Source organism: Chanodichthys erythropterus, chromosome 21 (assembly GCF_024489055.1).
Source record: "Chanodichthys erythropterus isolate Z2021 chromosome 21, ASM2448905v1, whole genome shotgun sequence".
In the NCBI taxonomy this organism is placed as follows: domain Eukaryota; kingdom Metazoa; phylum Chordata; class Actinopteri; order Cypriniformes; family Xenocyprididae; genus Chanodichthys; species Chanodichthys erythropterus.
This window is the reverse complement of record NC_090241.1, coordinates 17,217,743-17,240,498: the sequence shown is the minus strand read 5'-3', so window position 1 is coordinate 17,240,498 and position 22,756 is coordinate 17,217,743. Positions and strand designations below refer to the sequence as shown.

Here is a 22,756-nt window from a genome sequence, read left to right as displayed (position 1 = left end):
TACTCCACATGGCTCTGGGGGGATAATAATGGCCTTCTGAAGCGGAGCGATGCATACCTGATGGTATCTGGGCAAGCCATACATCATTTTAGTTCTGTTTAAATCTCCAGACCGCCTTCCGTACTCAACTTACGAAAAAAAGTGTGACTGACGTCAGTTACACTTTTTCCGTAAGTTGAGTATGGAAGGCGGTCTGGCGGATATTTATTAATAAAATTTTTTTAAGTCTGATTGTGTTCATCAGAAAGAAAAAAAATTATATACAACTAGGATGGTTTGAGGGTTTGTAAATCTTGGGGTAATTTTGCTTTTGAAGTGAACCAATCCTTTAAACCATTTAAACCTATCATTATCTTGTTCTAATGATTTATGCTGGTGTTAATCTGTATAGAGTACCTCAGGGATGATGTGTTTTTGTAGGCCAACCCAGAAGTTAGCGGCGCACGGGATCCCTCGATCGAAAGCCTATGAATTTTTCCCCATAGACTTTTGGAAAATCGCAAAAAATAAGCTCTGTGTTTAACAAAGGGTTATGACACTTACACGTTTTGTCTATCAAGATTATCTTTACAAGTTAACACAACACTTATACATTTTGAAGCCTAAATAAAGCTAACAGTAGGCTATAAACGGACTACAGCACACCATGGTTGCGGATCAACGTCACCACCACCAAGCTTCCTCAAACTTTATTTAAAAGACAACTTTATTTAAAAACCATGCTCACTGATTATGATCTGCACTGGGCATGAAAACTTATCCACTTTTACATGAGAAATGCTGTCCAAATTTCCCATTTGTCATGATGAGGTCTAAAGGCCGGAACACACCAAGCCGACGCCGACGAACTAGTGGCGATGAAAGCAAAAACATTATCTCCCCCTAAGATGATACAACGGGGAGAGGGGGTGGGCCCCTGGGTGGGTCTAGGACCTCGGGCTATCACGGAGGGTCAGGAGTCTCAGGAAGCCGTGACGGGTCAGGGGCCGTAGGTAGCCATGGCAGGTCAGGAGTCTCAGGTGGCCATGGTGGGTCAGAGGCAGTGGGCGGCCATGGCGGGTCTTGAGCCCTACCCACATGTGTGACGCCCACATGTTCCCCACCCACGGGTACATGCCCCCCCTCAAAAAATATTTTGGGAGATTTCAGGGGGGGGGGCTCGAAAGGCTCGTGGAGAGGAGTGGGCTCATGGGCTGCTGGAGCAGGCTCGGCGGTGGCTGGAGCGGGCTCGGCGGTGGTGGCTGGACTGGGCTCGTGGAAGGCTGGGCCGGGCTCGTGGAAGGCTGGGCCGGGCTCGTGGAAGGCTGGAGCGGGCTCGTGGAAGGCTGGTGTGGGCTCGTGGAAGGATGGTGAGGGGCCTGGAGACGGCGTCCAGGACAAGCCCTCATAAATTATCAAGAGCCCCACTGGTACTGGAGGGGGCCCGGCGAAGGCTGGAGCGGTGCTTGCCGAAGGCTGGAGCGGGCTTGGCGGACTCGTGGAAGCATGAAGCAGGCACGTGGAAACCTGGAGCGGGCTCGTGGAGGGTTGGAGCGGGCTCTGCGAGGATTCATCCTTGGCCATAAGGGTTTTTGGGTCCGGCAGGACACCAGGGGAATGCCCACTGGAGGGGCAGGTGGAGGAATGCGGCAATTGGCGAACTGGCCAGGCTGCCTGTGTTTCTGGGGAGACTGGACGAGGATCACACGAATTATCAAGAACCTCCTCAATAACAAACTCAGAACAATTTAGAAACAAAATCAGATTAATTGCTTCGACTAGGTAAAAAAAAACAAAAAAAAAACAGGCAGGTTCTTTAAAACGGATCGTGTCCTCATCCAGCCCCGCCAGAAAAACAGCGTTCAAACAGGCATCTGGCCAATTCGCCAAATAAGCAAGCTCGACAAATTCCTCCACATACCTCTCCAGCAGGCGCCCATCCTGCCGGAACCTGCAGAGGCGATCTGACGCTGTGGATGGCTTTGGAGGTACGGGAGTCACAGGGACCTCAGCAATTAAGAATAAGCCCATACTGTCTATGTGGAATTCCAGCGGTTTCGGTCTGTTATTCTGTTTTATGCTGGTGCTGAGAGATGAGGCGAGTACGGAAATCCACAATGTAAAGGCTTTAATGTCAACCAAGGAACAGATGAACAGCATCAAACACATAGTCAAACAATATATCAGACAAGGAGTGCAGGGTGTGAGTCCAACTTAAAGGGAGTGCTGACGAGGACAACAGGTGCTGGGAATCCGGGGAGATGGCGGGAAGACCAGACAGGTGTGCGGAACAGGAGGATTCTGGAAAACAGAGTTCGGGATAGGCGTGGATGTAACAGTAGTCCCTTTTAGCAATTTGTTAGCAACCGTCGTTTTTAAGACACAATAAAGGTTTAAAAATCACAAGCGGGTGTTTTATGTCATAGATCAAAACATGAACATATTTAGAGGCTTTGTTAACTACAGACCTTATTTCAGGTGATTTAGCAAAAACCCATTCAAAAAACCCATAGACTTTAATGCGATGGAACCGGAAGTCCTAAAATGGTAACTCACTTCCAGGTTTTGTCTACAAAAACATGTCATCCCTTAGGTACTCTATTATTCCTAGTATGTACTGAATGTTATTTTATCATTCATCTGTGTCAAGCATCTTGTTATATATATATATATATAAACAGTACTTACCTAAATGTATAATTACACTGTAACAAGGATACCTTAAATTCTGGGCGTTGGCCTGCTTCAGCTATGAATAAAAGACAAGGCGTCACCTTCCATGGAAGGTAAACCAAAGAAGGAAAACACACATGGTTTTAAATGGGAGAAAGGAGCGATCTTAGAGCATCATATTACCAGCACATAGCGATTCCCCATCCAGGCCTGTCCTGCATGATGTACGTAACACAGCCGTATCTTCCCCCAGCAGAGCTCTGATTGTTTTGATACTTTTATTAACGTCTCCTCAATCATAAATCACCAGCAGGGGCTGCAGCCAAGTGCAGCTCTCTGCATCAGATTACAGGTGAAAGACAAAGTTCTCTTCACTGGCTCATGCAGCCATGCCTAACCCACAACACCCAAGAGGTGGCTTGGTAATATTTAATGTACAAATATACAGTGAAAAACTGTATTGAAATGTAATCCATCAATTTTTTTTATTTTTTTATTTAGATACAAATATACAAAAATGCGCTGAGCTGAGGAGGATTTTTGCGTCTGCGATGATTCAGTGACATGGTTGCCCTCCGAGCTTCATCTGTTTTTATCAAACTCAAGACAAAACCAAGGGGACAGGCTGCAAGGACTTTCTGCTACATCAGGCCTCAGTGTCATATTGCTTTAAATGACCTCTACGGACATCAGCCTCTGTTACTGTGGATCTCCTGATGGTATCTGGGCAAGCCACACATCATTTTAGTTCTGTTTAAATCACGATGCTGCAACTATTTGCATCACAATAGAACCACATTGTGCTCTCGAGTTCATCTGGTAACCAATCGCATTGCTCATCAGGGGTCAGGCAATTAAGTTTAGGATTTTTGAGTTGGGGGACCCTACAGTCTGGCTTCCAGTGATTGTGTTGAAAAATAAGTTAAAACCCTGGTAATAATAAAAACTAAACTAAACTAAAATATAAATCATATTTAATATGAAACCCTTTGGTAATTAAAACAATATTAATATTTAAAAATATGACCTGGACCACAAAACCAGTCATAAGGGCAATTTTTTCATGAATAAATAAGCTTTCCATTGATGCATGGTTTGTTAGGATAGGAAAATATTTGGCCGAGATACAAAATCTGGAATCTGAGAGTGCAAAAAATTAAAATTATTGAGAAAATCACCTTTAAAGTTATACCATATGTTATATCCATATGTTATATCCATATGAAGTCCTTAGCAATGCATATCCACTCATAAAAATATATTTTTTATATATATTTACAGTAGAAAATGTATACAATATTTTCATGGAACATGATCTTTACTTAAAGGGTTAGTTCACCCTAAAATGAAAATTCTGTCATTAATTACTCACCCTCATGTTGTTCCAAACCTGTACGACATTTGTTCATCTGCGGAACACAAATTAAGATATTTTTGTTGAAATCCGATGAGGCTCCGTGAGGCCTGCATAGCCAGCAATGACGTTTCCTCTCTCAAGATCCATAAATGTACTAAAAATATATTTAAATCAGTTCATGTGAGTACAGTGGTTCAATATTAATATTATAAAGCGACGAGAATATTTTTGGTGTGCCAAAAAAAAAAAAAAAAAAAAAAAAAAAAAGACTTGAATTTCAACACACTGCTTCATGAAGCTTCAGAGCGTTATGAATCTTCTGTGTTGAATCAGTGGTTCGGAGCACCAAAGTCACGTGATTTCAGCGGTTTGGCGGTTTGCCGCGCGATCCGAATCATGATTCGACACACTGATTCATAACGCTCCGAAGCTTCATGAAGCAGTGTTTTGAAATCGACCATCACTAAATAAGTCGTTATTTTGTTTTTTTGGTGCACCAAAAATATTCTTGTTGCTTTATAATATTAATATTGAACCACTGTACTCACATGAACTGATTTAAATATGTTTTTAGTACATTAATGGAACTTGAGAAATGAAATATAATTGCTGGCAATGCAGGCCTCACTGAGTCATCGGATTTCAACAAAAATATCTCAATTTGTGTTCCGAAGATGAACGAAGGTCTTACGGGTGTGGAATGGCATGAGGGTGAGTAATAAATTACATTATTTTCATTTTTGGGTGAACTAACCCTTTAATATCCTAATGATTTATGGCATATAAGAAAAATCAATAATTTTGACCCATACAACGTATTATTGGGTATTGCTACACATATACCCGTGTGAACTTATGACTGGTTTTGTGGTCCAGGTTCACAAATGATACATTTATAAAAATAAATTAAATATTATTAATGATTAATAAGAAACCCTTTAGTAATTAGGCAATATTTGGCAACATACATTTAAAAACAGCAATAAAATAAATAGAATAGAATAGAATAGAATAGAATAGAATAGAATAGAATAGAATAGAATAGAATAGAATAGAATTTTTGTATACATACCAATTGTGGAATACAAGGTATATCTAGGTATACAATAAAAAATGTCAGAGCTTTGATTATAAAACTAAGCATTTTAATTATCACCTTACTAATATTATTAGGAGATATAGAGTGACAATAGATGCATTTTGAATGAGTAGTTTGCTACTACTATATCTTAATGATTTACATCACAAGCTATCAGCTACCCTTTTCTTCATATTCACACTACATATGTAATGCTACATGAGCTATGTATTAAATATACGCCTGATGTATTAAATATGATTTTTTTTTTATAAAGGGGAAAAAAGTAATATAAAAGGTGCCAGTTGGATCATTCCAACCTAATCATACAGCCATACACATTTTCATTTTACAGCAAGTCAATCCAGTACACTAAACTGTCCACATGTCTCATAGTGCTCAGATACAATCTGTAATTCCTTTAACTCTGGGCTGTGCAGACATGCTATCATTGTAGTAATAGCATGGCCACGCAACCTCATATGCCTCTGTACTCAAACAGACCCCGGGTAATTTGTTTAATTTACTCATACTGGACAGAGGGCCGAGAACAGACTGCTGGAAATATCACATTGTCTTCCATTTGCATATATCACGTAACAATATGCCATGCACGTCACAGTAAAAGGTCAATAATGATGATTTTGCGGCCACTCATACATGAACACATTAGCAGAGATAATGTTGCACATTTAACTCTATTACAGTAAATAGTTTTGAATGGTGAGCCCAGTTATTACAGTGATCCTTTTCAACTTTTGTAGTGCTGAGCCACAGAATATATAAAGAAGTGACCAAAAATGCTGTCCAGCCTAGTGAAATTGACATCTTCAAGTCTTATTCAAATATTATTAAAAAAATCGTTAAAGATTTTGTAAGCATATTGCTTGGAGTCAAGTGTTTTATTTGTGATAACGCAATGAAACATGCCGAATTGTGTTGACATCATTTTTGACCAGGCTGTTCTTCAAAGAAATTATGAACACTTGCAAAAAAAAAAAAAAAAAGAGAGAACCAACTAAATATGAATAACTTATACTGTAATATTATAAACATTATAATTATTATGTTGCTGTCTCTGCTTGCTTTTCCTGCAAGTTTTTTTTTTTTTTTTGCATACTAAAATAAAACCTGTAGCTGTAGTTTTTGCCAAATAATTTTGTCAGATAAAGCCAAGTTTAGTGTTTTATTTCTTCCTTATATTTAAAATATTTATTTCCTATACATGCATACAGTAGTGGACAAAAGTGACATCCGGAGGGGAAAAGGTAAAATATATATAACATTTTCACATTCTTAAGTTTCATGCTTCTTTTACTGTTTATATGTAGCTGAACATCCTATAATAAGCTATTTACTGACACCTATTGTGACAATTTACCCTATATAATGTGACAACATGACCCACTTTAAAGCAGCAGTCTGTAAGTTTTGCCTCTTTGTCGCCATCTCTGTTTGAAACCTGCAATTGCAGTTATTTGAGGAATTACAGTATCACGTATCAGCATGGCTCCTCAGCACAGATGAATCTACTGTATGCTGTCAGTCACCACATCATCGGTGATACTGTACTTCAGAATCACAGATACGTCTTGGAATTATGACCAGAATAAGAATTTTCACTGGAAAATGTCATCTGAAGAAGAAACATGTCTGCCATTTTTGTTCTGACCAACTGAGAAAAAAAGCGATAAATCGTGCTGCCAGTGGTGATTAAATCTAACGATCGCTTCAACGTGATCTCATGAGAATACGTGTGTATTTTTACGTGAAGTGTGGTTCTACCACACGTACATTTACTAACGTTTTCATACACACAAAAACGTACAACATTGACGTATTTATAGCACTAAAGCGTACAAATACTTACGTATTAGCAGCTTAAAAACGTAAAACATCTAACGTAAAGTGTGAATGTATATGAATTACCATGTATTAATATTAAAATCTTGGCTTTAATGATTCAAATATGTTGTGTTCAATTGTCATTAACGTTACATAATGTTAAACGAGACTACACTTTGAAACCTTAAAATGAATAACATTTCTATAATCGTTTTGTAATATTTTGCTGTGCGATTTTTTTCCTATGCAGTGATTGACAATACAACCATAAGATACACCAAAGCACAACATAAATTAACAAATCACACCCATTTTATTTGTTTGCTGTACTCCATATCTTTAGAATCCATATGTTTGCGAGGAACAGATTCAAATTCAGCCCTTTATCTGTCGATCTTCACCTTCATTCTCAGCAACAGCGACCGTCACAGTCAAAACCCGCGCACGTTATGATTCAAATTTAAAAAATAGCGCCAGTGCGCCTGCGCCACCCTCGAGAAGCGTTACGACATGGTTTACGGCACTGATATCGAACGCTCATTGGTTCTTACCTGCTTCGTCGCAGATTGCGATATGCCGTGTTTCAGTGGATTGACATTTGAAATGAGTGCGCGCCTTCACAGAGAGAAGACAGATTCATAATTTCACGGATTAATAAATTATATTCTGCTCTGTACCCTATAAAAACTATTACGTTACAGCCAGAGAGGACTGCGACTGGAACTCATCATCATTTTAACTTTTGGTACCACTTTTGACATATTTGCAAAAAATAAATGATTGTGATTAATGTTACGCTTGTTTGTCTGTTTTTCATTTATTAACAGTATGTAGTTTTAAGAAATTGTTATGGGTAGGTTTAGGGGAAGGTGTAGGATAAGTGGCTCAAAATATCGTTTTAATGTCATATTTTTACTAAAATTGGCATTTTCCTACACATTTCTGTCAATTATGATTTATTCTTTTAACATTATGTATAAAATGGGTAGGTTTAGGTTCGGGGTGGGGTGGGGTTTAGGGATATTACATTCATCTAAAAATGTTAAAAAGGGAACATTTATATATATTTTATACATATATTTTTATGACATGAAAGATTCGTAAATATTTTACGTTTTATTCGCAGTAAAAACGTAAGTATGTTTACGTTTGGGTGCCATAATTACGTCAGTATTTGTACGTTTTAGCACCATTCAAAACGTACAAATATGTACGTTTTGTGTCTTTTAAAGTTACGTATTAATAACTACGTATTAACAATGAGACCAGGCTGATCGCTTAGCTCAGATCACATAAAACCATGCAAATTATTATTATTGTTATACTTTGTTCTCAAATTGTTACATCAGCATTAAACAAATTGTCATAAATAAATCTGTAAACAGTGTGAAAGTATAAAAAGTGTAAAACAACTAGCCCCGATTCTTCCCTATAAAAAAATGCATTCAAAGATGTATTCATTTGTCATGTGTCAAAAGACCCTTTCATCCACCACCCTGTGGAACCTAATTATACAAACCTTTTTGGTGTGAAATGACATTGTAAACAGAGAGCATAAGCAGGCTTTCTTTATTTAACTATAAACCATTGTGTGGGTTTTATGGATACGTTAGCAGATCTTTCATCCTTCCTACTTTGTTTTTCGGGGATCTGGGGAGCTTGTCTGAGAGGATCTTCAAACATGTCAAACAGAATGATGGGATGCTCTTTAGAAAATCACTCACTTTATTTTAGTGCTGTGAAGAGGTTTTTGCTGTCAAGCCAAGCGGCAGGTCATCTGACTGAGATAGCCACAGGGTTTTACACATCAAATGCAAATGCTATCTGGCTTTTGTTTAATCCGCCTCATCAGGTAGCCGAGCACAGTGCAGATCAAAAATCCCCCACTGCCCTGGACATTTGGCACCGAGGACCCCTCTGCCAAATCTGCATTGGAGCTTCAAAGCGACCTGCTATGTCACCTGTGGCTTAACCACAGTGTGTTTGTCCACCTGGACCTCACAGGCTGTGCCGAGGTGGCCCTATCTGTTTATCGCTGATAAACCCAGCTAATTAGTCTTAAAAGACCAGAGTTTGCCCACTGCTAAGAGTTATAAGTTACTTTAAATATTTGAGGTTTCATTGATTTTTTTTTTCTTTGAAAGTAACAAATCTGGCTTCAGTTATAGTTTATGATTCTGTTCTATGATGCAAAGCTCATTGCCATGTTCCATTAGCAGACATTTAAAAGATAATGTCATAAGTGACTTGTTTGAATCCCAAAAGTCAGCGTAAAATCCAAATAGATTGTGCTTTAAATAATTTTAATTCCTTCGAAATCAGTTCTGTATTATATGCATTGTAAAGCAATATATGAGTCATGGCAACTTATGTTTTTACATAACGCTAACTCATCAAAATAATTTCAGCAGTTTCATTTTTTTTTTAAGAGAGTTTGATATAATTTAAGTTGAAATGACTTGTAAACCAAGTTGTTTATACTTAAAAATTTAAGAATAATATAGCAACTCAACTTTACACAGTTTTTCTTACAAAGATTGTTTTTCTCTAAAATTAATACAGTGCAATTGTTCCATAAAACAACTTGAAAGATCCAGCCTATCGTAACTGCACAGAACAGAGTGACCAATATGTTTTTCAAAAATTCTTCTTTTGTGTTTTTACGAAAGAATGACATTCATGCTTGAGATGAAATGTGGGGGACTAAATATTTTCTCTACAATCAGAGCATTTTAACTATAAGCACTTAATTTGAGCTGGGGAGACGTGAAAGATAAGAAAATACAGAAAGGAAGAGAGAAGGAAAAACAAGAGGTTCTCTGCTCGCAAGAGATTGTCATCTGTGGGTTAACAGCTAGTTATGATGTCTGAGCCCATCCAAGACCCAAGCTGATTACATATTTGACCTGCAGTTTAATGGTGAGAGCATTTTTGTTACATTTCCAAGAGGAGAGTCTGCACTCCATGGAAATTGAAAAGCACTTGAGCCACATGACCAGTTTATCTCACCAGTAATGGAGGAGAATGACAATGCAGGTCATGCCGCAGAATTGGCCAAGAGACAATACATATGAAGCATGTTCCATCCTGGACACAAACAAGCTGTATAGTGCACATGTTCTATTTAATTATGATTCCTACAAATCACATTATCTGTTGTAGTACACACTTCACCAGAGGCACTTTTGGCTTATTAAGTTGATTGCACAGAATGTAATTATATGGTGTATTAAAGTGAATGTACTGTATAGTTTTAGAAGCCACATTATAAGTTTTGTGATAATTTCAGAACTTTAATGATCTTTAAGTTCTTATCTAATGGACTCAACCTGCTGATAATTACATTGTTAACTACATTGCACAATCTGATTGGTTCCTGTTGCATCCTGCAGCCAATGAGCTTGCAGTTCACCATTTAAATAGTTGGTCAGTGTTTGCTGTAGCAGTTTGCAGCACGCTTTCAGAGTTCCTCTCAAACTGTGTATTCACCTGTGTATATATGGGTCAATGTGATGGGTCTTTTTTTTTTTTTTTGTCCAAAGGCCTTAATAATAATAAAAAAAAACAAAGATATGACATCCATTATGTAAGGTACAAGTAGATAACTTTTACTGAATCCAAAAGATTTTGATTAGATTTTGCTACATATGAAAGGTATTTTAAAGATTTTGAAGTGTCAAAAGGTCATTCAGTTTAACTGTCCAAAGGCCAGTACAGCCATATTGAAATGGCTGTACTGGCCTTTGGACAGTTAAACTGAATGACCTTTTGACACTTCAAAATCTTTAAAATACATTTATATATATATTTTATATATTATATATATATATATATATATATATTTTTTTTTTATTCGTGCATGATTTGATAACATCATATATCAACATAGTGCAAAATTGTATTAAAATTATGTGTAGAAGTCGCTGCTTTGTTATGAGAAAGAATATCCGGGGAAAAAAATTAATAAATAAATTGATGTCATTCGGAGTAACCAATATAAAGGGACCATTTTGGATCAAGTCATGTGTTCACTATCATGTGATATCATTCAGACACCTGCAAAGGACCACATGGTTGTGAAGCAAAGTTACTAACTCTCTCTTAACTATTTGAAAAATTCATGTTTGCACTTGCTCATACGCATGTCCCGAAACATCAGGTCATTCGGTACAACCGCTATAAAACATGGAAAATGTTGTAATATTTTAAAAACTTTACTAAATATAAGATTGTCCTTTTTCTAGCTAGCTAACAATCTAACTAGCTATATATCAGCCTGTTAACATTGTTTGAAAATATTGTCATTTGGTATAACCAAAATTGTAATTCAGTAAAACTGAAATTTTGGTTAAACTGAATGACTTTTTTGACAAATTTTGTCCATCTTGTAAAAAATGACAAAAGTAGTATTAATTGATTATGAATGATTATGAATATTCAGAATCATGAATATATTGTTTCTATAAACATCCAGGAGGTTGAAGGCCTGGTCGTTTTATTAAAAAATAGTTAGTTTAACTCTGTATAAATGGCAGAGTGCTTTGCAATGGTCCTGTGGCTGTAGCGGGGACATGTGACCTTTTCATTTGGCATTTGTTCCAGTGCCCTGCTGGAGAACACGGCTGTCATATAGGCATCCTTGAAGAGGGGGTGGCAGCGACCGCCCGCCTGCCTCTCTCTCCTGCCGTAGTCTGCTGTGCCATGTGGAGACCCAGATGTAGCAGGCAGAGTAATCCACACTCACACACTCATGAAAGTGCCCATCTGGCCCTGTACGTGCACACTAAGCCCTGGGCGTACACACATGCAAGGCATGGGCGGACTGGAGACCATGATGATGTTAGTGGGGATGCTGTGGCATTTACTGACCTCTGTAAGATGTAAAATGACTTTCTGATTTCCACATACAGCACACAACACAGAATCACATATGCATATACATACTTGCACACAGTATGTGCATTATTGCATAAAACAAGACTGTATGTGGCCAAGACACTCCCTAACAGACTCCATGCTTCTAGGAAGCAGCATTTCCACTATGTTGTAACATGTATGTGGAGATATGCTCCCATTCAGACATGAGGATCATTGAGGTCAGGCGATGGGGTCTGGTTCGCACTCAGCATTCTAATTCATCCCAAAGGTGTTCAGGTCTGGAAGTCCCACACCAGACTCTGTGGTCATGCTGGAGCAGAAAATGTTACCATAAAGTTAAAGCACAAAATTCAGAATGTCATTACATGCAGTAGCATTAAAGTTGCTCTTTACTGGAATTAAGGGGTCTAGTCAAACCTGTTAATTAGGAGTAAATGTTGACATACTTGTGGTCTTGTAAAGTATATGTGGAGAAAACAGGTGTGTCAGAAGAACTATTAATATAGATTAAAGGGTTAGTTCACCCAAAAATGAAAATTCTGTCATTAATTGAGTCATTCCACGAAACCAGTACGATTTGAGTCCTTCTAACCTTTTTCAGTGTATTTTATTTATTCGTTCATCAAAATATATTTTTAAAACCTTTTTGCATTACTTGAAATGTCTCCTTTAATAATGTTTAAAATCATGACATACATTTTATCTTCATATTAGAAATTATTTTGTTTTTTTCAGTTGACACCACCTATTTTGTTATGTCCCTCAATCCTAAGTGTGCCTGGGATATGAATAATAAAATGAGAGAAAAGTTCATTTTGCCATTCCCATTAATATCCATCTGTGCTTTTTTTTTCTAAGTAAATTCATGATTATTCATTAAAATCATATCATTTAGTTCTACCAAAAAGACTCAGAGGAAGAATTTAAATATGAATGATTTATTTGGTACAAGATCAGATGAAATAAATAAAATAAAATAAAAAATAATAAAAACCCTCGACCAGCTCTGTCTCAAAGTTCTTTGGCGTAGGCCCCCATCCTTCATCCAGGGCTTGAAGTTAGCTGGTAGGTCCTGCCTGAAGATGAAGTTAGCTGGTAGGTCCTGCCTGAAGATAAAGGCAGGGGCGGAGCCTACCCCCCCCCCCCCCCAACCACCAAATTATAACTAAATTATGTTGTGAAATTGTGTTTCTCAAGCTTAACGACTCAACCCTGTTACATCAATTACAGATAGAAAATTAATACTTGTGAAAATTATCTTTGTTATTTCAACATTATTCATGATTTCTTAATATCATGCATGCCATGCGCTCTCCGTTTATTCAGTAGATTTTGAGCAGTGGCCAATTTGGGCAAAAAATCACAACCCCGTCACACCTACATTTTTATTATAATTATTTTTTGTTAAGTTTATGAAAAAGTGATTTAAAGTTAGTTGAATTATGTCTAAAATGTTCAGAGCAATCATAAGAATACTGATTTTAGTTCAAATTCTGAAGTAAAGCCTTTGATAAAAAATTATGGTTGCTGTCACAAAAAGTGCCCATTTCAGGCTTTAGTATAGCAAAAATGTGTGATTTTATGTAACTTTTATATTTGCAATTACTGAATTAGTGTGAGGGACATCTGATTAATAGGAAAATGTTGATTTTATCACAAATACATTTTATAATAATATTCAGAGAGCTCCCATAGTATCCATAACTTAAAATAATGACCATAATAATAGGGATTTGATGCCTGAGATGAGAAAATATGTTTTTCTGGAAGTTAAATATGTCATTGTTGTGGGGCGTTCCGAAAAGTAATACCGGTTTCGTGGAATGACTCAATTACTCACCTTTGTTCATCTTCAGAACACAAATTAAGATATTTTTGATGAAATCCAAGAGCTCTCTGACTCCTCCATAGACTATAGACAATATAATTACCACTTTCAAGGCCCAGAAAGGTATTAAAGACGTCGTTAAAAAAGTCCTCGTGACTGCAGTGGTTCAACCGTAATTTTATGAAGTGACGAGAATACTTTCCGTGCGCAAAAACAAAAATAACGACTTTATTCAACAATTTCTTCTTTACAGTCAGTCTCCTACTCTGTTGACGTAGTAAACACAGAGCAGCGCTTCCTTGTTTACGTCTGAACGCCGGATCAGTATTGGCCGACGCTGTACACGTGAGCAGCATGATGCATGCGTGTGATGCTGATGCAGGAGCCGGACAATAATGAGTCGCGTTCTGATGTAGAACCCAGAAGTGCTGCACTGCCTTTACTACATGAGCAGCATAGGAGACTGACATGAAAGAGAAGAGATTGTTGAATAAAGTCATTATTTTTGTTTTGGTTTTGCACACAAAATGTATTCTTGTCACTCAACATTAAGGTTGAACCACTGTAGTCACGTGGACTATTTTAACGATGTCGTTAATACTTTTCTTGGCCTTGACAGTGGTAATTAAATTGCTGTCTATGGAGCTCTTGGATTTGATCAAAAATATCTTCATTTGTGATCTGAAGATGAATGAAGGTCTTACAGGTTTGGAACAACATGAGGGTGAGTAATTAATGACAGAAATTTCATTTTTGGGTGAACTAACCCTTTAAAAGGGTTTTCTGAGTTTAACTGTAACCATGTTCTTTGTTATTGCTATTTGTAAAGTATATGTTCGTTAATGTCTTGAGTGTAAAACATATATAATTTTAATTATTATTATTAATATTATTATTATTTAATCACTGCTTTTGTGTGTATATGTGCTTTGGCAATTCTACTACAGTTCAAAATTTAGGTGTCAGTAACCTGTGTTTTGAAAGAAAATACTAAAGTAATTAATAAACTAAATTAATTAACTACTTTTATTCAGCAAGGATGCATTAAATTGATCAAAAGTGACAGTAAAGACTTTTACATTGTTACAAAAATGTCTATTTTTTCAATAAATGTTGTTCTTTTGAAATATACATCAAAGAATTAAAATAAAAACCTACACATTGAAAAAAGAGAGAAGCACAATTGTTCTCATCGTTGGCAATAAGAAATATCTTTCTTCAATAATCAAAATGATAAAACATTTTACACAGAAAACAGTTATTTTAAATGATAGTAATATTCCACAATATTACTATATTTTTGATCAAATACATACAGCCTTAGTAAACATGAGACTTCTTTCAAAAATTTTTTAAAATCTTACCAACCTCAAATTTTGAATGGTAGTGCATCTTATCAGTCATGCCATTAAAACACTTTGAAATTGAGTGAAACTTTGAAATTGAGTGAACAGTGGTCTTCAGGGGCAAGGCACAGGAAGAAGCCCTGTGAGACAGGTCAGGAAGAACTGAAAGATATCGAATAAAGAGCATCCATTTAGATTCGACACACTCTGTGATAAATGTACACACTCTACAGAAAAAGAAAAGAGATTGCTAACCGCTCGCACTCAGCTCTCGGCACTTTTATTAACATGTGGGAGTAATACAGTAACTAAAGTACAGCACTCCACCTTTCCTTTTATTATCCTGCTTAACACCTGTTACCATGGTCTCAATCCTCATTAGTCATGTCATTATAATATTGCTACATTACTCAACGCTGCAAGGGTTGAGAATGTTACACTTGTTCTCAGTGCAAAGATGAGGAAGAACAGGCAAAAGAGAAGAAAGCAAGCTTTTTTTTTTTCTTCATACATCTTTATAAATTCCTTTAACATGATACAGAAAATAACATTTCATGAGGGTTTAAGCACTTCTTGCATTGGCAATTATTATAAGTGATCTAATTGGATCATCAGTTTGTTTCTGGAAAGGTCAAAGATATTTTTACACCTATACACTGATGGTGAAAATGAAAAAGAAATCCAAAAGAAAAGCAGGCAATGCAGTACTTAAATATACTTCTTATATTTTTTGAGTATATCACATTTATGGATTATGTTTCTGAAAGACATTGAAAAATGGGCTCAGAAGTTCTGAAAATCCCTTGAAAAAGTCAGCCATTAAAAAGTGACATGTGCAATGAATTATATACAACTATTTTATGGCAAAAGTGCTTTGGGATATAGGTAAAGTAAACTGATAAACTTGGTACCAACTCAACACTGTTTTTATTAAAACATAAAAAAAAGAAAAATGAAGCATCCATTCATTTTCAACCCAGGAAAACAGTGGCATCATCCATTTCTGTTATTCTTCTGCTTCTGGGTTTCGTCTACTGAAAATATGCCAGTGTCTGCAGCAGGACCTCTCCAGACATTTAAATAAGTCACTGTTTTTTTGTTTTGTTTTTGTTTTTTTCTTCCTGCACCACAGATCTTATTCCCCCGGTCATATTTAACAGTGTGGTCCTGATCCTCTCCTTACAACCAAGTGGTTCCTCTCTACCGCCACTGCCGGTGAGTCCCAACCTTTGACCCCTGCCGTGGCGCACTGCCTCAGATTGGTCTGGACTTCATGCTCTTCAGATCTGCGAGGCTGGAGGCTAAAGGAGCTTTGCTCTGCTCGCTGGAGTCGGTGGCTGAAGTAGCTGCACAAGCACCTTTGGGAAAAAAAAAAGAGATACACGAGTGTCAACAAGTAGAACAGGTTAAATACAGTGCTCAGCGTAAATACACCCCCTTTGAAAAGTAACATTTTAAACAATATCTCAATGAACACAGAAAATATAACATCTGTTTAACTTATAACATTAAAGTAAGGTTAATAATATAACTTAGATTACACATTTTTCAGTTTTAATCAAATTAGGGTGATGCAAAAATGAGTACACCCCACAACAAAAACTACTACATCTAGCACTTTGTATGGCCTCCATGATTGTTAATGACAGCACCAAGTCTTCTAGGCATGGAATGAACAAGTTGGAGACATTTTGCAACATCTATCTTTTTCCATTCTTCAAGAATGGCCTCTTTTAGAGACTGGATGCTGGATGGGGAGTGATGCTCAACTTGTCTCTTCAGAATTCCCCATAGGTGTTCGATTGGGTTCAGATCAAGAGCCACTGAATCACTTTCACCCTGTTCTTCTTCAGAAATGTGTTTAGGATCATTGTTCTGTTGGAAAAGTGCACAACGACCAAGGGCACGGAGTGATGGTAGTATCATCTCTTTCAGTATAGAGCAGTACATCTGTGAATTCATGATGCCATCAATGAAATGCAGCTCCCCGACTCCAGCAGCACTCATACAGCCCCACATAAGGACACTGCCACCACCATGTTTCATTGTAGGCACCATGCATTTTTCTTTGTATTCCTCACCTTTGCGACGCCATACAGTTTTGAAGCCATCCGTTCCAAAAACATTTATCTTGGTGTCATCACTCCAGAGTATAGAGTCCCAGTAGTCTTCATCTTTGTCAGCATGGGCCCTGGCAAACTCTAGGCAGGCTTTTTTGTGCCTGGGCTTTAGGAGAGGCTTCTTTCGTGGACGGCACCCATGCATGCCATTCCTCTGCAGTGTACACCGTATTGTGTCACGGGAAATAGTCACCCCAGTTTGACTTTCTACTTCTTTAGATAACTGCAGTGAACTTGCATGCCGATTTTCTTCAACCCTTCTCATCAGAAGACGCTCCTGTCGAGGTGTTAACTTCCCTGGACGTCTCTGTGAGATGGCTGCAGTTCCATCTTTTTAAAATTTTTGTACCACTTTTGCTACAGTATTCTGACTGATAAGTAAAGCTTTGCTGATCTTTTTGTAGCCTTCACCTTTCTGGTGACATTTCTCTTCCATGTGGTGCCATTGCTGACAGCATGAAATGGGAAGGGGTTTTAACACCCTTTTGCTGAACACCTGTTTAATGAATAATTAGACTTACATGTGGTTGAATGCTTGTTAAAAGTGCTGTAGAACCAGTTTTTACAAGATGTAATATAAGTCTAAGGTGTCCCCTGAATGTGTCTGTGAAGTTTCAGCTCAAAGTACCCCATAGAGTTTTTTAAATAAATGTTTTTTAACTGCCTATTTTGGGGCATCATTAACTATGCACCGATTCAGCGTGCGGCCCCTTTAAATCGCAGGCTCCCTGTCCCCCCCCGAGCTCTCAAAGTTCACACAGCTAATATAACTCTCAAATTGATCTTTACAAGATGTTCGTCATGCATACTGCATGCATGCGTCAGATCATGTGAGTATAGTATTTATTTGGATGTTTACATTTGATTCTGAATGAGTTTGATAGCGCTCCGTGGCTAAAGCTAACATTACACACTGTTGGAGAGATTTATAAAGAATGAAGTTGTGTTTGTACATTATACAGACTGCAAGTGTTTAAAATTGAAAATCTCTTGTGTCCATGAATACAGTAAGAAATGATGGTTACTTTAACCACATTTAACAGTACATTATTGTTGTATACATGTTATGTTTTTTGGAGGTCTTTTAAACAAATGAGATTTATATAAGAAGGAGGAAGTAATGGAGTTTGAAACTCAATGTATGTCTTTTCCATGTACTGAACTCTTGTTATTCAACTATGCCAAGGTAAATTAAATTTTTGATTCTAGGGCACCTTTAAATTAGATGTTTGTAGTCTAAAATTTAGCTTTGCTCCAGAGACTTTCAGTGGGGTGTACTCATTTTTGCATCACCCTAATTTATATTATGAACCTTACTTTCATGTTGTAAGTTAAACAGATGTTATATAAAACTTAGTCTTGTCAACATTTTGGAAATTGTTTTTGTGTTCATTGAGATATTGTTTAAAATGTTAGATTTCTTTACAGAAAAATTTTATTGAACTTCTGAACAGTGTCTGTGAACTATTTTATTATGCCATTTTCAGTGTTTTCCTTCCTTCCTTCCTTCCTTCCTTCCTTCCTTCCTTCCTTCCTTCCTTCCTTCCTTCCTTCCTTCCTTCCTTCCTTCCTTCCTTCCTTCCTTCCTTCCTTCCTTCCTTCCTTCCTTCCTTCCTTCCTTCCTTCCTTCCTTTCTTTCTTTCTTTCTTTCTTTCTTTCTTTCTTTCTTTCTTTCTTTCTTTCTTTCTTTCTTTCTTTCTTTCTTTCTTTCTTTCTTTCTTTTTCATGGAGACTTCTGCACTCCAAAATGGCATGTAAAACAAAAATGTGCTTGGTTCCTTTACATGTTGGTCCGATGGTCACTTCCTGTCTAAGCAAATTCTAGGTCAGAATAAGCTGTAATGTGGATTAGAACTTGGTCCACTTAATTAAAGGGTCTTTATAACTCAACAGAGTTTACTACTTCTGTTGGGTGGATACTGAGAATTGAAAAACGACGTAGAGATGAATGTTATTGATTATATGAATTTAAACGTAGTGGTAATGCAGAATGGTTCTATTCATACATACAGTACCGTAATTGGTCTTGCATGTTTAAGCAATCTTAATCTCATTATTACTCAATTTGCCTGCCCTCTCTATAACAGGTCCCATGGGAGCCCTGAAAAATCCTCTTGAGATCCATAAATGACCAGATACACCTTTCTTCAACAATTTATTCTCTGCTTCCTTACCTCAGGCAGATCGTAGCATATTGGATTTAGGCCAGCAATCGTCTTCAAAAGACATATTGTGGACCTCTAAGTGAAATATCACCCAAACTGTCACTCTGCCACATTTAAGTAGCTGTATAATTACAGAAACTGTTTAGAAAGTGTTGAAGAGAGATAATAAGAAAGGTAGCAAACCTGAAAGACTCTGCTCAGAACACTTTCAAAGTGAGATGCACGTTTATGAGGTGATATCAAAGTGCCAATTACTATAATGCTTGGATGACTTCAGTTACCCTGCAAAGTCAATTATTTGAAAGTGTGATATGTGAATGGTACGTGTGAGGCTGTTTCTTTCACATTATACCTCTTATATTTTTTATGGTCTGATCAAGATAATTTTTTTTAAGTAGCAGACGAAAATGCAATTACATCAGTTAAAAGAAGAACTTAAAGTTAGCGACTCGCCACATCAGGAATTATCTTGAAACAAGTCACTTTGTAGTCCTCAAGGGTGGTGACAACTAAAAACATTCAGAGAAGCATTCTGAGATTCATTTCAACAGTCACTCAGCTCAACAATCAAGAGCCTCTCCATCTGAAGAGTTGGGCCACTCACAAGTTGCCAGGCAACCTCAAAGAAGGAGTGGAAGTGTCACAATCGAGAAGAGTCATTTAGACACGATCACTCCCAGGTTACAGTGCACTTCAAAAGCTTTGATAAAGTGTTTACTTCATCTGAAATTGTAATTAATGGAGTGTCAATTTGTTATTCGATCACTCTTGACCTTGAAAAACATCATCATTGCATTCAAAATGTCTTTTTTTTTTTCCCATACGCAGCCCTTGAGTATTGATATCTACAAGGAGATTGACAAATGGCTAACCACATTTGAATAGAATCTGCAGATGTCAGATCATAATTAGCACACATTAATTCTCCCTGACAAAATGAGATAAAAAAAAAAAAAAGAAGCAATATGTTGACGCATTTGAACGTCCATCTGTGTAAGTGGATATTTGTCCTTTAACAGGCGACACTGAAGCTCAGGAACGGAACTTTAATTGTTTTGCACATTTCTGTTGAAAAGTACTCAGCAAACTTTGTAGCCAATAAATAATCCGAATCACAGACCAAATCAAGCGTTCTTCCAAACTCATTTTCAAGGCCAGTTATTTGAGAGTTATCAGGTCCGATCGCACAATCCCGTAATGCAGGTCTATGGGGACAAAGGAGAGCTCCATTCTCACTGAATTGAAAAACACATTTCTTGTTCTTAACGGTAACTAAGCTGTCAACAGATAAGGAAGTTCACAGTATCGCCTCCCTGGTAATCCATCTCGTGATCGCTCCCCTTGTATTTTCTTTCTAAACAGCTTGGAAATATGGTTTGAGGCCTTTGCCAAATGTCACTCCAAATGCTTCCTCCAAATGCTCCCACAATGAAAGATTTAAAATTGTGGAATGAAAACTGGAGCACACAGAAGGAGCAAAGGAACACAGTGTTACTATATGCTAATGGCCTCCTTGCCCATGTTGTCACTTTTATCCCACAATGAAGCTAAATTAATGTTCATAATTGCTGAAAATAACAAAATCTCAACTGCTATCAGTAAATTTGCTCCTATATAGCACTTGGTTACACTTTGTTTTAATGGTCCCCTTTAGACATTCTGTTGACTATAAAAGTAACTCTCATTAGAGTATTACTTGAGTATTAGTAGACTGTTTGGGATTGTGTTAGTAGAATAATGGGTTTGGGTTAGTATAATAAGTTGACATACTTGCAAAGTTAGTAAAATGTCTGTTGGGGGACCATCAAAATAAAGTCTTAGCAGATATTAAAGGGTTAGTTCACCCAAAAATTTAATTTCTGTCATTAAGTACTCACCCTCATGACGTCCCAAACCCATAAGATCATTGTTCATTGTTAATGAAATCCGAGGGTTTCTGAAGCACACATACAGTAGGCAGCAATGTCACTGCACCATTTTGAGGTCCAGAAAGGTAGTAAAGACATTGATAAAATAGTCAACGTGACTACAGTGGTTCAACCTAAATGTTATGAAGTGACGAGAATACTTTTTGTGCATAAAAACAAAACAAAAATAACTACTTTATTTAACAATATGAACTGTTGTCATTCACAGTTGGCGTAGTGAACACTTCCATGTTCTATGTCAGAACGCCAACTCATTATTGGCCGGCTCCTTTGTCAGCATCACACATTTGCTTCGTGCTGAAACCCTCGGATTTGATCAAAAATATCTTAATTTGTGTTCCGAAGATGAACAAAGGTCTTACGTGTTTGGGACAACATGATGGTGAGTAATTAATGATGGAAATGTCATTTGAAATGAAATAACCCTCTAAGCAGACAGTCTACTAATCTCTATTAATAATCTAATGACAGTTAGTTGACATGTAGGCGTAAGATTACATATAAGCAACAGAATGTCAAACGGGGATCATCAAAATAAAGCTTGGACATATCATACATCCAATACATCCAAGCGATTTATACAATATAGCAAATCTCAACTGCATGATGGTTTATATTGTTGCAAAATGTAAACTATATTATCGCACAGCTCTCTATATAAAGTTGGATATATAGTACATCCACTTTTATCCACATACTCACAGCACATTTGTGTAAAGCAATATGTACTAATATAGCTAATCTCGGCTGTGTGATTATATCGCCACAAAATGTAAACTCTATTATCACCCAGCCAGCAAAATGCGACTATAAGGCATGAAGATATTATAAACATTAACATCATGATTTTCAGTAAAGCTATATGACTTGACTTGAAAATCTAACTTTCACTATCATTATTATCATAATTTCCACCTATGATTCCATAAAAGGTCCATATCTTTACCTGATGTATGGATGACAAAAATAAACTACACTTTAGGTTTATTGCTGTCCGCATGGCTTGTATGATCCATAGTGGTAGAGCTGGACATTCTGTACATCAGACACCATCATATCAAATATAATACCTTAAGAGTCATTTATTCACGTAAGCAACATGAATTCGTCCATTTAGCCCCCCAAGCAGACATTCGTGCACACACACAGATCCGACATCAACCCTCCCCCTGGTTTGTCACCTCCCCCCTCCAAACCACAAATGCTCACCGCATTATCTGTCAATGCTGATTAAATAATGTAATTAATGACTTAATTAACATTTCTATAATCTATTTTAATAAATCTCAGGCGGCGTAATGAGCGATTTTAACCTCCGGGCTCTGAGTATGAAAATGTGCAGCGCCGGGTTGGAGCGGTCGGGGGAGTTTTTCTGCGTGACAGTGAGATGGTGGGACTGAGAGGGGGGCACATGAGCAGAGCTCAAGGCCAGTGTCATCAGATTTGCTGTCTGTGCAAGATGTGAAACCTGTGGCAGCACCCTGTCCTCGCTCATCACGGCTGACACAGAGGCCTCATGTGAAGTAAAACCTGCATCATCACATCTCAAATATCATCAT

General features: G+C 37.3%; 1 protein-coding gene across 3 annotated transcripts in view; it reads right to left on the bottom strand.

Annotated features, from left to right (window-relative positions):
• Nucleotides 1-14,752: 14,752 nt before the first annotated feature.
• Nucleotides 14,753-22,756, bottom strand: part of LOC137011464 (uncharacterized) — a 139,340-nt gene continuing 131,336 nt past the window's right edge. The window contains exon 6 of one of the 3 annotated variants that reach the window (XM_067374330.1): nt 14,753-16,342. In XM_067374330.1, the coding sequence (XP_067230431.1) occupies nt 16,138-16,342 (205 nt within the window). In that variant the 3' untranslated portion in view covers nt 14,753-16,137. The remainder of the gene's footprint in view (nt 16,343-22,756) is intronic. The other 2 variants (XM_067374331.1, XR_010893475.1) reach the window with 2 other exon arrangements.